The sequence below is a fragment of the Scomber japonicus genome, chromosome 7 (genome assembly GCF_027409825.1).
Source record: "Scomber japonicus isolate fScoJap1 chromosome 7, fScoJap1.pri, whole genome shotgun sequence".
In the NCBI taxonomy this organism is placed as follows: Eukaryota; Metazoa; Chordata; class Actinopteri; order Scombriformes; family Scombridae; genus Scomber; species Scomber japonicus.
The window spans coordinates 34,946,191-34,961,190 of NC_070584.1; the positions used below are offsets into that span (position 1 = coordinate 34,946,191).

At 47.7% G+C, this 15,000-nt stretch overlaps 1 protein-coding gene across 1 annotated transcript in view; it reads left to right on the forward strand.

Annotated features, from left to right (window-relative positions):
• frem1b (Fras1 related extracellular matrix 1b) overlaps positions 1-15,000 on the forward strand; it is a 309,123-nt gene that overhangs the window by 249,801 nt on the left and 44,322 nt on the right. The window contains exons 8-14 of the mRNA XM_053322680.1: positions 7,142-7,486; positions 8,300-8,442; positions 10,409-10,605; positions 11,070-11,160; positions 12,028-12,195; positions 13,757-13,965; positions 14,667-14,760. Coding sequence (XP_053178655.1) covers positions 7,142-7,486; positions 8,300-8,442; positions 10,409-10,605; positions 11,070-11,160; positions 12,028-12,195; positions 13,757-13,965; positions 14,667-14,760 — 1,247 coding nt within the window. The remainder of the gene's footprint in view (positions 1-7,141; positions 7,487-8,299; positions 8,443-10,408; positions 10,606-11,069; positions 11,161-12,027; positions 12,196-13,756; positions 13,966-14,666; positions 14,761-15,000) is intronic.

Here is a 15,000-nt window from a genome sequence, read left to right on the forward strand (position 1 = left end):
TTCTTTCCTCCCTTCCTTCTTCAGTACAGAAGGGAATGAAAGGAGTAAGGAGGAAAAGGGGAAGAAAGGAAGGAAGGAAAGGAGTAAGGAGGGAGGGAGGGGAGGGAGGAAAGGAGGAAGGAAGGAAAGTAGTTAGGAGGGAGGGAGGAAGGAAGGAAGGAGTAAAGAAAGAGGGGAGGAGGGGAACAAGGAAGGAAAAATTTAAGGAAGAGGGAAGAAGGAAGGAAGGAAGGAAGGAAAATAACAACAATAATAATTTAAATAAAGGAAATAAAACAAAGAACAATGAGTCCAGATGTGAACACCTGAGGCAGAGAGAGAAGACAAGAAACTCCTTCATGATTACAGGAAATGATTGATTTCAGTTCTTCTTTGCTACCAAATGTTTAAGCTGAGGGTGCACGGGATCATGTCCTCCGCTTTTTTTTAATTTCAATTATTATTCTGACAGAAGTGTTATTAATCTATAAACAAGAAGCCTTGGTAACAGTCATTTCTCTGCTATTTCTGCAAACAGTGAGAGAAAAAGAGGAGCGTCCTCATTTTCCAAATAATTTGAATAAAACAGAAAAAATAAATTGAGACACTTTCATGCTGATTTTATTTGCTCTAAAATAAACACCAAAAATTGATAAAAATGATAAAATGCTTAAGAATTTAAATGAAATAAGTGGAAATAACTAATTAAATAGATAAAAATAAGTAAAAAAATAAGAGAGAATTAGAGAAAAACTTAAAAAATTAAGGTTGAAATAGATTAAAAAATAAAAGTAAAATAGAAGTTTAATAAAAGCTGGACTAAAACTAGGTTAAAAGGAGATTAAAAGACAAATTAAATAGATAAGAGGATAAAAAATATATTAATAATAATAATTTAACATCAGAAACAAGTAGAATAGAATAAAATAAAGGATATAAACTATAAAATTTTAACAGGAAGTAGAAGCAGCTGATTCATTGAAGTTAAATATAAACACAGAGACTCATCGCGTGCTGGTATTCACACACACACACACACACACACACACACACACACACACACACACACACCAAATATCCCAAAGAGGACCCCCTCGTCTGGCCTTTTCCTCGCCCTTTTTCCTCCATGTGTTGCCCATCCGTCGAGGCCGGAGCCGTCGGAGGGCAGAGGAAGCATATGTCTAGTGGCTCTGCATGTGTTTCCTAATCAGGTGTAAAACGGGGACGGGGCCACTTCGCCAGGGGCCGCCGAAACCCGCCGCCGCCACCGCTTCCCCTCTCCCCACCGTCCACGTCTGTCCCTTCCAGCCCGGCCAGCACGGGGGGGAGACGACCGCTTTGTCTCAGCTGAGAGAGACGGGAGGGGTTGCAGTTAGGGGGGGGAAGAGCAGATTGGGAGGGACTTATGCCATTTCATGCCGCCGTGCACAGGGAGCAGATGCACTGTCCCCAAACAGGTTTTAATGCTACCAGCTAGAAAAGGAGGGGGGGGGTGGGGGTTGAATGGGGGGGGGTGGCAGGAGTGCAGCCGCCCCCCCCGAGGGATCCAGGCGGCAGGGGGAGGTTAAACCTTTCATGGCTGCTTTACACTCATCAGAAAAACACAGAAATAAGCTCTGAGAGTGAAGAGGAACGCTTCATACTGCAAAAAGCTGCAGACGCTCCTCAGACGTCAAGAGTGTGAAAGGAAGAGAGGGGAAGAAAGGAGGGAGGAAGGAAGAGAGGAAAGCTGAACCTGAGAGATAAAAACATGCTTTTTCACTTTTTATAGGCTGCAGAAAAAGCATTAAAAGTCCTTTCAAGGTAATAAAAAGTCTTACATTTCAGTAATATTTATTAGTTTTATCACAAGGAAGGCAGGGAGGATGGGAGGAGAAGGAAGCAAAGGAGGAAGGAAGGGAAGGATGGAAGGAAAGAAGAAGGAAGGAAGGGAGGAAGAAGGAAGGAAAGGAGGAAGGAAGGATGGAAGGAAAGAAGAAGGAAGGAAGGGAGGAAGGAAAGGAGGGGAGGAAAGAAAGGAGGGAGGAAAGAAAGAAGGAAAGGAGGGAAGGAAGGACAGAAGGAAGGAAAGAAAGGAGGAAGGAAAGGAGGGAGGAAGGAAGGAGGGAAGAAAGAGAAGAAAGATGAAGGAAGGGTGGAAGAAGGAAGGAAGGAATGAAGACAAGAAGGAAGGGAGGAAGGAAGGAAAGAAGGGAGGAAAGAAAAGAAGGTAGGAAGGGAAGGACAGAAGAAAGGGAGGAAGAAGGAAGGAAAGAAAGGAGGGAGGAAGAAGGAAGGAAAGGAGGGAGGAAGAAGGAAGGAAGGAGGGAGGAAGGAAGAGAGGAAAGCTGAACCTGAGAGATAAAAACATGCTTTTCACTTTTTATAGGATGCAGAAAAGCATTAAAAGTCCTTTCAAGGTAATAAAAAGTGTTCAATGTAATATCTGAAGGTGTTGAAGGAAGGAATGAAGACAAGAGGGAAGGAGGGAGGAAGGAAGGATGAAGGAAAAGAAGAAGAAGGAAGGAAAGGGAGAAGGAAGAAGGAAGGAAAGGAGGGAGGAAAGAAGGAATAAAGAAAGGAAAGAAAGGAGGGAGGAAGGAAGGGAGGAAAGAAAAGAAGGTAGGAAGGACAGAAGGAAGGAAGAAAAGGGGATGGAGGAAAGAGAGGAAGGAAAGAAGGGAGGAAAGAAAAGAAGGTAGGAATGAAGACAAGAAGAAGGGAGGAAGGAAGGAAAGAAGGGAGGAAGAAGGACGGAAGAAGGACGGAAGGAGGGCGGAAAGAAGGAAGGGATGGAGGGAGGAAAGAAGGAAAGGAGGGAGGAAAGAAGGAAGGAAAGGAGGGAGAAGGAAGGAAGAGAGCAAAGCTGAACCATCAGCCCTCATTCAGATTAGTTATAATTTCTTAAAACACAATTTAACAATTTTATAGATCAAATAATTCATCAATAACTTTATAAAGTAATCAGATTCCTTCACTTCGTCTCCTGTAGACTGCAGACGTACTCTTCCTCTTCCTCTTCCTCCTCCTCCCCTCCTCCTCCTCCTCCTCCTCCTCCTCCTCCTCCTCCTCTTTCTCCTCATCCTCCTCTTTCTCCTCATCCTCCTCCTCTTCCTCCTCCTCCTCCTCCTCCTCCTCTTTCTCCTACTCTTCCTCCTACTTCTCCTCCTCCTACTTCTTCTCCTCCTCCTCTTCCTCCTCCTCTTCCTCCTCCTCCTCCTCTTCCTCCTCCTCTTCCTCCTCATTCTCCTCATCCTCCTCGTCCTCCTCATCCTCCTCCTCCTCTTCTCCTCTTCCTCCTCCTCCTCCTCCTCCTCTTTCTCCTCCTCTTTCTCCTCCTACTTCTCCTCCTCCTACTTGTCCTCCTCCTCCTCCTCCTCCTCTTCCTCCTCCTCCTCCTCCTCTTTCTCCTCCTCCTCCTCCTCCTCCTCCTCCTCCTCCTCCTCCTCCTCCTCTTTCTCCTACTCTTTCCTCCTCCTCCTCTTTCTCCTCATCCTCCTCCTCCTCCTCCTCCTCCTCCTCTTCCTCCTCCTCTTCCTCCTCCTCCTCCAGCATCATCTCATCTCTTGTTTATGTCTCTGTTGTTAACAAGTTAAAAAAAAACTGATAAAACTTTGGCTCTCCTCTTCCTCCTGCATCATGAGTCCTCCTCTTCCTCCTGCATCATGAGTCCTCCTCCTCTTCCTCCTCTTCCTCCTGCATCATGAGTCCTCCTCCTCCTCTTCCTCTCCCTCTTCCTCCTCCACCTCCTCCTCCTCCTCTTCCTCCTGCATCATGAGTCCTCCTCCTCCTCTTCCTCCTTCTCTTCCTTCTCCACCTCCTCCTCCTTCTCCTCTTCCTCCACCTCCTCCTCTTCCTCCACCTTCACCTCCTCCTCCTCCTCCTCCTCCTTCTTCCTCCTCCTCCTCCTCTTCCTCCTCCTCCAGCATCATCTCATCTCTTGTTTATGTCTCTGTTGTTAACAAGTTAAAAAAAAACTGATAAAACTTTGGCTCTCCCCTCAACTCCTGCATCATGAGCCCTCCTCCTCCTCCTCCTCCTCCTCTTCCTCCTCCTCCTCCTCCTCCTCCTCCTCCTCCTCCTCCCCTCCTGCATCATGAGTCCCTGTAGGAAACAGTTATCAGCTCTTCTCTCTGGTGTAGTTTTTTGTCTCTGAGGAGGAACGCCGCTGACCCCTGATGCAGCGACTCTTGGGGGGGCGAAGGATCCGCAGGCTCGGTCCAACACGCCTTCAGCCAAATGGATCTCTGCCTGTCCTGCACACACACACACACACACACACACACACACACACACACATATGCACGCTCCCATCCCACTTTTCCTTTATGGGCCTGTTGCCCAACGCCACCTTTGGGCCCAATTACCAAGTTGTTTCCATCACTTGGACCAGTAGCCGGCTTCCCCTCGGTAAAGTTGCTAATGAGGTTCGAGCTTGCGACCGTTTCTCGTCTCTCAATCTGTCTGCTGACCTTGCCCTTCTGTCTCTCTGGCATGCGCGGGCGGGCGAGGGAGGGGGGGGGTGGTGGTGGGGGGAGGCGAGAGAGAGAGAGAGAGAGAGACAGGTAGCCCAATATATATCCTGGCAACCGGGCGGCCACCGGGGAAAGCCGCCATGTTTTTACCCCACCAGGTGTTCACAGCACCAACCGCAGCCAACGCCTCCCTCACGGTGCCTTCAGGCGCTAAGAGAAAGTTGTTATTTCCAAGTGACAATGGGAGAAAAAAAAAAAAAAAAAAAGGAAAGAGCAGCAGTTGCATGTTGTTGGAAAACGGTAATTGAATCAAAGTGCGAAGCGTTGGCTTGAAACCGAGAACCGAGCCGTCCGCCAGTCGGCCGGCGGTCATGTGACGCTGTGCCGATGGCTGCGAGGATGATGTTAGAGGAGAGAGAGGAAGAGGAAGATGTGAGAGGAAGGCCAGCCAGCAGCAGAGAGATGACAGATGGACACGGCCTACATTTCATTAATGTAGGACAAACACTGGAGAAGTTTCTTCATGTTGGGTCCAACTCTAAAACATCCAGAACGACTCCGAAGAGAACTGAGATCAGCTGCTCAGAATAAAATAAATTATAATATCATTTATTCATTAAAAGCAACAAAAAGTGGAAGATTTTTAATAAATGTCTTTAATACTGAAGGATTTACTATTTAATATAACACCGGTCAATATAATGCACCTCAGTACACCGAGAGAATGTAGTGTTCTTTAGTGAGGGAGCAAGAAGGAAGGAAAGGAGGGAGGTAAGAGGTAGGTTCCTTTCCTCCCTCCTTCCTTCTTCCTCCCTCCCTCTTTCCTTCCTCCTTTCCTTCCTTCCTCCCTCCTTTCCTTCCTTCTTCCTTCCTCCCTCCCTCCCTCCCTCCTTCCCTCCTTCCTTCCTTCCTTTCCTTGCTTCTTCCTTCGTCCTCCCTCTTCCTTCCTTTCCTTCCTTCCTTCCTCCTTTCCTCCTTCCTCCCTCCTTTCCTTCCTTCTTCCCTCCTCCCCTTTCCTTCCCTCCTTTATTTCTTTCTTCCCCCCTCCTTTCCTTCCTTCTTCCTTCCACCCCCCTTTCCTTCCTTCATCCGTCCTCCCTCCCTCCCTCCTTCCTCCCTCCTTTCCTTCCTTCTTCCTTCCTCCCCCTTTCCTTCCCTCCTTTCCTTCCTTCTTTCCTTCCTCCTTTCCTTCCTTCCTCCTTCCTTTCCTTCCATCTTCCTTCCTCCCTCCTTCCCTCCCTCCCTCCTTCCCTCCTTCCTTCCTTCCTTCCTTCTTCCTTCCTTCCTTTCCTTGCTTCTTCCTTCGTCCTCCCTCTTCCTTCCTTCCTTCCTTCCTTCCTTCCTTCCTCCCTCCTTTCCTTCCTTCCTCCCTCCTTTCCTTCCTTCTTCCTTCCTCCCTCCCTCCCTCCCTCCCTCCCTCCTTCCCTCCTTCCTTCCTTCTTCCCTCCTTCCTTTCCTTGCTTCTTCCTTTGTCCTCCCTCTTCCTTCCTTCCTTCCTTCCTTCCTTCCTCCCTCCCTCCCTCCCTCCCTCCTTCCTTCTTCCTTCCTTCCTTTCCTTGCTTCTTCCTTCGTCCTCCCTCTTCCTTCCTTCCTTCCTTCCTCCCTCCTTTCCTTCCTTCCTCCCTCCTTTCCTTCCTTCTTCCTTCCTCCCCCTTTCCTTCCCTCCTTTCCTTCCTTCTTTCTTCCTTCCTTCCTTCCTTTCTTTCCTCCTTCCTTCCCTCCCTCCTTTTCTTCCTTTTTCCTTCCCTTCATGTTGGGTCCAACTCTAAAACATCCAGAGCGACTCCGAAGAGAAACTGAGATCAGCTGCTCAGAATAAATAAAATAATAATATCATTTATTCATTAAAAGCAACAAAAAGTGGAAGATTTTTAAATAAATGTCTTTAATACTGAAGGATTTACTATTTACTATAAAATAAACTTAATAAAATCATGATCACATTACTAATAAATAGGGGTTCGACGATACTCTCAGCTCACGAGATGAGATTTTAATTATATTTTTAAGAAAACTTCAAAGAGGAAATAAATGACTGTTCTTTTATTTTGAAATTCACAAAATATAAATTTGAATTGAAATGTTTTAACTAATCATCTTGTAATGAATCACTTTAGTTCTACTTTCTAAATATATAATTATCATAAAAAGGTTTCTCCATATAGATATTTTATAGATGGATAAATATAAATTAACCCTCCTGTTGTCCTCGAGTCAAGGAAAAGAGGGAGGAAGGAGGGAAGGAAGGGAGGAAGGGAGGGAGGAAGGAAGGAAGGAAGGAAGGAGGGGAGGAAGAAGGAAGGAAGGGAGGGAGGGAGGGAGGGAGGGAGGGAGGGAGGAAGAAGTAGATAGGGAGGGAGGGAAGGAAGAAGGAAGGGAGGAAAGAAAGAGAGAAGGAGGGAGGAAGGACAGACAGAAGGAAGGAAGGAAGGGAGGAAGGAAGGAAGGGAGGGAGGAAAGAAGGAACAGTTGAACCAGACGGGGTCAATTTGACCCGGGAGGACGACACGAAGGTTAAATAAAAAATCCAATTATCACAAATTATAACATATTGTTAATAAAAAAACTGAGAAATAAAAGTAAATTGCACAAATCCTGTATCCTTCTCCTTCTTCCTCCCTTCCTCCTTCCCTCCCTCCTTCCTTCCTCCTTTCCTTCCTTCCTCCCTCCTATTAACTACAGTAATAACTGACTTCCTGTTCTTCCAGGCGGGAAGGCGTTCATGTTCCGTGTCCGGGACCTGAGGGAAGGCGTGGTGGTGTACCATCACTCCGACAGCGACACCACCCGCGACCACATCGTCTTCCGCATCAGCGACGGCCGTCACAGCATCCGCCACAAGTTCCCCATCAACGTCCTTCCCAAAGACGACTCGCCTCCTTTCCTCATCAACAACGTGGCGGTGGAGGTGCAGGAAGGAGGCGCGGTGAGGCTGGAGGAGTTCATGCTGCTCGCCTCCGACCTCGACTCCAGCGACGACTACATCCTCTATCAGGTCGTCTCTGCTCCCAGAGCCGGTCAGCTGGTCAGGAAGACCTCCGCCTACGAGACAGGTGAGGGTGGAGATAGATAGAAGAGATAGAAATTAGACTAAAAAGAGAGAGAAAGAAAGAAAAAAGGAGGAAGAAAGAAAGACAGGTGAGGATGGAGATGATGAAAGAGAGAAGGAAAGAAAGAGAGAAAAGGGAGGAAGGAAGAAAGAGAGAAAGAAAGAAAGAACCTTTGATTCAGTCGTACTTTTATTTTCTTTTATCTGCTTTCAGTCTGTTTCAGTTTTTAACTTCAAAAACATCTTTCCATCACTTCCTCCTCCTCTCCTTCCTCCTCTTCCTCCTCCTCCTTCCTCCTCTTCCTCCTCCTCCTCCCCTCCTTCCTCCTCTTCCTCCTCCTCTCCTTCCTCCTCTTCCTCCTCCTCCTCCCCTCCTTCCTCCTCCTCCTCCCCTCCTTCCTCCTCTTCTTCCTCCTCCCCTCCTTCCTCCTCCTCCTCCTCCTCCCCTCCTTCCTCCTCTTTCTCCTCCTCCTCTTTCTCCTCCTCTCCTTCCTCCTCTTCCTCCTCCTCCCCTCCTTCCTCCTCCCCTCCTTCCTCCTCTTCCTCCTCCTCTTCCTCCCCTCCTTCCTCCTCCTCCTCCTCCTCCTCCTCCTCCTGCTCTTCCTCCTCCTCCTCCTCCTCCCCTCCTTCCTCCTCCTCCTCTCCTTTCTCCTTTCTTCTTTATTTTTTCTTATTGATGCTCTTCTATTTTTTTACTGTCCACTTGCTGCTGTAATAATAATGCACATTTCCCCTTAGTGGGACTAATATAGGAATATCTGATCTTCTCTTTATTCCCTGTGTGGTTATTTATTGCATCATGTTGGGGTCTCTGCAGGACTTCCTGTTGACAACTTCCTGCAGAGAGACCTGATCCAGGGTCAGATCCACTACCAGCACTCAGGAGAGGAGCAGTTTGAAGACTCCTTCGACTTCACGCTGTCCGACAGCCACCAGCCGCCAAACCTCTCCCAGACATACGTGAGTCTAAAGTCCTCACCCTTCCCCTCCTCTCCTCACTGGGGATTTCCACCGGGTCCGTCAGCGGCGCGGAACGGCTGCGCTACGGTTTAGCGCCGTCCTCTGCCCGGCGTCAACTCACACCGGGAGCCTTACAGCAGCGGAGCTCTGGGAGAGAAAGCTGCCTTTTAAAATGAAGTTGCACTGTTAATACAGTAATTACAGCAGCCCAATCAAATCCGAACGAGTGCCTTTAGTCTACTGTAATTACTGTAGTAGCTAGTCTACCGTAATTACTGTGGTAGCTAGTCTACAGTAATTACTGTGGTAGCTAGTCTACAGTAATTACTGTAGTAGCTAGTCTACTGTAATGGCTGTAGTAGCTCGTCTACCGTAATTACTGTAGTAGTTAGTCTACTGTAATTACTGTAGTAGCTAGTCTACAGTGATTACTGTAGTAGCTAGTCTACCGTAATTACTGTAGTAGCTAGTCTACCGTCATTACTGTAGTAGCTAGTCTACCGTAATTACTGTAGTAGCTAGTCTACTGTAATTACTTTAGTAGCTAGTCTACCGTAATTACTGTAGTAGCTAGTCTACCGTCATTACTGTAGTAGCTGTCTACCGTAATTACTGTAGTAGCTAGTCTACCGTGATTACTGTAGTAGCTAGCCTACTGTAATTACTGTAGTAGCTAGTCTACTGTAATTACAGTAGTAGCTAGTCTACCGTCATTACTGTAGTAGCTAGTCTACTGTAATTACAGTAGTAGCTAGTCTACTGTAATTACTGTAGTAGCTAGTCTACTGTAATTACTGTAGTAGCTAGTCTACTGTAATCACTGTAGTAGCTAGTCTACTGTAATTACTGTAGTAGCTAGTCTACTGTAATTACTGTAGTAGTTAGTCTACTGTAATTACTGTAGTAGCTAGTCTACCGTAATTACTGTAGTAGTTAGTCTACTGTAATTACAGTAGTAGCTAGTCTACTGTAATTACTGTAGTAGCTAGTCTACTGTAATTACTGTAGTAGCTAGTCTACTGTAATCACTGTAGTAGCTAGTCTACTGTAATTACTGTAGTAGTTAGTCTACTGTAATTACTGTAGTAGCTAGTCTACCGTAATTACTGTAGTAGCTAGTCTACTGTAATTACAGTAGTAGCTAGTCTACTGTAATTACTGTAGTAGCTAGTCTACTGTAATTACTGTAGTAGCTAGTCTACTGTAATCACTGTAGTAGCTAGTCTACCGTAATTACTGTAGTAGCTAGTCTACCGTAATTACTGTAGTAGCTAGTCTACCATAATTACTGTAGTAGCTAGTCTACCGTAATTACTGTAGTAGCTAGTCTACTGTTATTACTGTAGTAGCTAGTCTACTGTTATTACTGTAGTAGCTAGTCTACCATAATTACTGTAGTAGCTAGTCTACCGTAATTACTGTAGTAGCTAGTCTACCGTAATTACTGTAGTAGCTAGTCTACCGTAATTACTGTAGTAGCAGCACAACTAAACGGCCCGGTTTTGTTAACTTTCTCAATTTTGGTTGATTTGGTAATTATCTTTGATATTTGTGCTGATGTCATGTGTCAGTAGCTACGTAGCTAGATGGAGTCTTTATCTGGTTTATTCATGTTTGTTGCTGAAATACGATCGGGAGGCTGCACGGGTTGTTTTATTTTGAAAAACGGAAGTTTTATTATGCCGATTCAGTGTCGGACTTCCTGTCTGGTGCAATCTGCTCTGTTGAGCTTGTTGCGAGTTACAAACGGCTCCGTCAAAAATAGAAATGCTACCTGTTGATAGCGCTGCGGCACGAGAGCCGCTGCTGAGACGTTCCCGGTGGAAACACTCTCATTGATTATAGAGGTACCTATCAGCTCCGGTGACCGCGGTGCAGCTTTAACGGACTCAGTGGAAATTGGGCTTCAGGGTTTACCTCCTCTCACCCCTAACACCCCCCCCCCCCTCCTCCTCTCTGTATCCAGACTGTGGTGGTCCATGTCTTCCCGGTGAAGGACCAGCTCCCGCAGGAAGTCTCCGGCAGCGTTCGCTCTCTGACGGTGAAGGAGACGGACGTAGTTTACATCACTCAGACTCACCTGCACTTCACAGACCGAGAGCATCCAGACACCGACCTCACCTACACCATCACCCAGCCCTGCTTCAGCCCAGTGCATCCTGGGTAAGGAGCAGTCAGGAGGAACGTACCTGTCAATCAGGACGTAGCCACGCCCTAATGCATACCCTGCTTTATCGTCACATATAAAATCAGGGAGGCCAAAATGTCCCAAATGAACATCATACTGCATTGAAGAAGGCTTTAAACTAGCGATTGAGACCATAAACACATTTTGAAAACGTTTACTGAGGTTAGAAATCAAGTGAGAAGTTGGTGAATTCTCCATTGACTTGTATAGAGACGGTCGCCCCCTGGTGGCCTTTTGATAGAATGCAGCTCTAAGTTACTTCCTGGTTGGACCGGAGCTCCCCGCCTGGGCTGAAACCTTGGTGTATATATGCGTAATAACACGTTTTTTTACACTTTTTGTATTTATCAGGTCCTACTAAACCCAAATATCTGCTATTATATAGTAGAATTAGTAGAATTAACTTCAACTTCTTGTTTTTAATGTCTTTGATTTTCAGGCTGATGGATGCTGGACGTCTGTTCTTCACTGACAGCACCAACGCTATGAAGAGAGACCCCATGGTGCCGGTGTTAACGTCTTTCACTCAGGTACAAAAACTCACACTGACAACACTTCCTTCCTTCTTTCCTTCTTTCCTCTGTCCTTCCTACCTACCTTCCTCTTTTCCTTTCTCCCTCCCTCCTTCCTTCCTCCCTCCGTCCTTCCTTCCTTCCTTCTTTCCTTCTTTCCTCTGTCCTTCCTACCTACCTTCCTCTTTTCCTTTCTCTCTCCCTCCCTCCTTCCTTCCTCCCTCCCTCCTTCCTTCCTTCCTTCTTTCCTTCTTTCCTCTGTCCTTCCTACCTACCTTCCTCTTTTCCTTACTCCCTCCCTCCCTCCTTCCTTCCTTCCTTCCTTCCTTCCTCCCTCTGTGCGTCCTTCCTTCCTCCGTCTGTCCTTCCTTCCTTCCTTCCTTCCTTCCTTCCTTCTTTCCTTCTTTCCTCTGTCCTTCCTACCTACCTTCCTCTTTTACTTTCTCCCTCCCTCCTTCCTTCCTTCCTTCCTTCCTTCCTTCCTTCCTTCCTTCCTTCCTTCCGTCCTTCCTTCCTTCCTTCCTTCCTCCCTCCGTCCGTCCATCCTTCCTTCCTTCCTTCCTTCCTTCGTTCCTTCCTCTGTCCTTCCTACGTACCTTCCTCTTTTCCTTTCTCCCTCCCTCCTTCCTTCCTTCCTTCCTTCCTTCCCTCCTTCCTTCCCTCCTTCCTTTCCTTCCTTCCTCCTCCCTTCCTTCCTTGACTCGAGGACAACAGGAGGGTTAAACCAACAGATAGAAGAATAAGTTAAAAGGCTTTCAATGAATGAATCACTGGCATGGTTTGTTAAAATGTACTTTTTCACTTATGAAGCCTCAAAAGTGTAAATTAAATCACTACATTAAAGTTAAGTATTTGTGACTTATTATTTCCTCTGTTCTGTCCCAGCATGCAGTGAACCACATGAAAGTCGCCTTCATGCCTCCTGCTGAGGACATCGGTCCGGAGACGCTCTTCGTCCAGTTCGTCTTCTCCGTCAGCGATCACCTCGGCGGCTCCGTCTCCGGTCTGCTCTTCAACATCACCATCATCCCCGTGGACGACCAGGCACCAGAGGTCAGAGGTCAAACTTTCAGAGGTTGATCGTATTGTATCGCATCACATCGTATCGTATCGTATCGTATTTAGGCATGGGCCGGTATGAGATTCTGGTGGTTTGATTACCATAAGAAACAATATCATGGTTTCACGGTATGGCAGTATTATGATTCCAGCTCTAAAATGTTCCTAAAAGAAAAATAAAGACAAACATGTTCATTTAATCTGAATCTGTAATGACAGTGTGAGGGGTCCTGATACTCTACGCTGCAGCTGCACCACCTGAGGGATTTCTGACCAGCACTTCCTGTCTTTGACCAGCACTTCCTGTCTTTGACCAGCACTTCCTGTCTATGACCAGCTCTTCCTGTCTTTGACCAGCACTTCCTGTCTTTGACCAGCACTTCCTGTCTATGACCAGCTCTTCCTGTCTTTGACCAGCACTTCCTGTCTTTGACCAGACTAAAAACATCCCATACCCTAGGAACGGTATGACAGAAAATGTGGTGGTTTCGGTTATCGTGACTTTTCATATCACGGTATACCTTGAACACGGTTATCATCCCATGCCTAATCATATTGTACCACAATGTATCCTATCGCCTCTTGTCATATCGTATCACATCGCATTGTCACCGTCACCGTCCTCTTCCTCTTATCCTGGTCGGGTCTCTGGGGCAGCAGCTTAAACAGGAAGCCCAGACTTCCCTCTCCCCAGCCACTTCGTCCAGCTCTTCCCGGGGGATCCCGAGGCGTTCCCAGGCCAGCCGAGAGACATAGTCTCTCCAGCGTGTCCCGGGTCTCCTACTGGTGGGACGGGCCCTGAACGCCTCACCAGGGAGGCGTCAGGGAGGCATCCTGACTAGATGCCCGAGCCTCCTCATCTGGCTCCTCTCAACACGGAGGAGCAGCGGGTCTACTCCGAGCTCCCTCCGGATAACTGAGCTTCTCACCCTATCTCTAAGGGAGAGCCCAGCCAGCCTACGGAGGAAGCTCATTTCGGCCGCTTGTACCCGCCATCTTGTTCTTTGGGTCACGACCCAAAGCTCATGACCATAGGTGAGGGTAGGAACCCAAAGCTCATGACCAGAGGTGAGGGTAGGAACCCAAAGCTCATGACCAGAGGTGAGGGTAGGAACCCAAAGCTCATGACCAGAGGTGAGGGTAGGAACCCAAAGCTCATGACCAGAGGTGAGGGTAGGAACCCAAAGCTCATGACCAGAGGTGAGGGTAGGAACCCAAAGCTCATGACCAGAGGTGAGGGTAGGAACCCAAAGCTCATGACCAGAGGTGAGGGTAGGAACCCAAAGCTCATGACCAGAGGTGAGGGTAGGAACCCAAAGCTCATGACCAGAGGTGAGGGTAGGAACGAAGATCGACTGTTAAATCCAGAGCTTTGCCTTTCGGCTCAGCTCTCTCTTCACGTATCGTATCACATTGTATCGTATCGTATCGTATCGTATCGTATCGCATCGTATCGCGTTGCATCGTATCACATCACAACGTATTGGATCATATCCTATCACATCTAAAGACAGAGGTGTTTAACGTGTTGCTGGATCCTCTGTTTGCTCCTCAGGCCTTCACCAACCTGCTGCGAGTGGAGGAAGGCGGCGGTGCCTTTGTGACGGAGGAGCACCTCCTGGTTCGGGACCGGGACAGTCGGGAGGAGGCGCTGAGGGTGGAGGTGCAGACGGCGGCTCGACACGGACGACTGGAGCTGCAGGGCCGGACGCTGCTGCAGGGAGACAGGTTCAGCCTGCAGGACCTCAGAGGACTCAGACTCAGGTCAGCGGCTATTGGCCCTTTTCCACTGCACGATTTAGTAACGGTACGGTACGACTCTACCCGCTTTGTGCCCTTTTCCACTGGGGGCCGGACCTGGGAACCGTTACGATTTTTCGTACCTGTTTCAGAGGTGGTACTAACCGAGCCGAACTGATACTAAATTGTCACGTGAACGGCGCTGTCCACTGATTGGTCGAAGGAGATGTCGTCATACATGCGACGAAGCTCGGGGTCTTTAAATAATCACTCGAGCCACAGAGCAAACAGCAGCAGCAGTACCGCCTCCATGTCATCCAGTGCCTTCATCGTTGTTGTTTACTTTACTGACTGCGGCATGGGCACATTAGTAGTCGCCTGCAAATTACGTCACGGCAGTGTCGACCCCGCCAACTCCGCCCATTCCAAGTAGTCCGACTAGTACCTCTTGGCAGTGGAAAAGGAACAGGGCCGGTTCTAAAAGTGGGTAGAGTCGTGCCGCACTAAAGCGTACCGTACCGTACCGTACCGATTCTGCAGTGGAAAAGGGCCATAAGTGTCTGCAGCTCTAACTACAGGCTGTTCTTATTAATGCCTGTCCATAAATCCTCAGTAGCTCAGTAGCTTTCACTGTACAGCAGCTACACCTTGGAGTCAAACTTTTGGGTTTTGTCAGCGTACGGAGTGACAGACGCTGTTGTGACGGCTGTTTCTTTCTGTCTCAGATACATCCATGACGACTCTGAGACCACCGAGGATGACGTCGGTCTGAGGGTGACGGACGGCCTGAACTCTGTCGATGTCGTCCTGCCCATACAGGTGAGATTCCTGCTTCCTTCCTTCCTTCCTTCCTCCCTCCCTCCTTTCCTTCCTTCTTCCTCCCTTCCTTCCTTGACTTGAGGACAACAGGAGGGTTAAACCAACAGATAGAAGAAGTAAGTTAAAAGGCTTTCGATGAATGAGTGATAAAAACAGACAGAGAATCACTGGACTGACCTCCTTCCTTCCTCCCCTCCGTCCTTCCTTCCTTCCTTCCTTCCTTCCTTCCTTCCTTCCTCC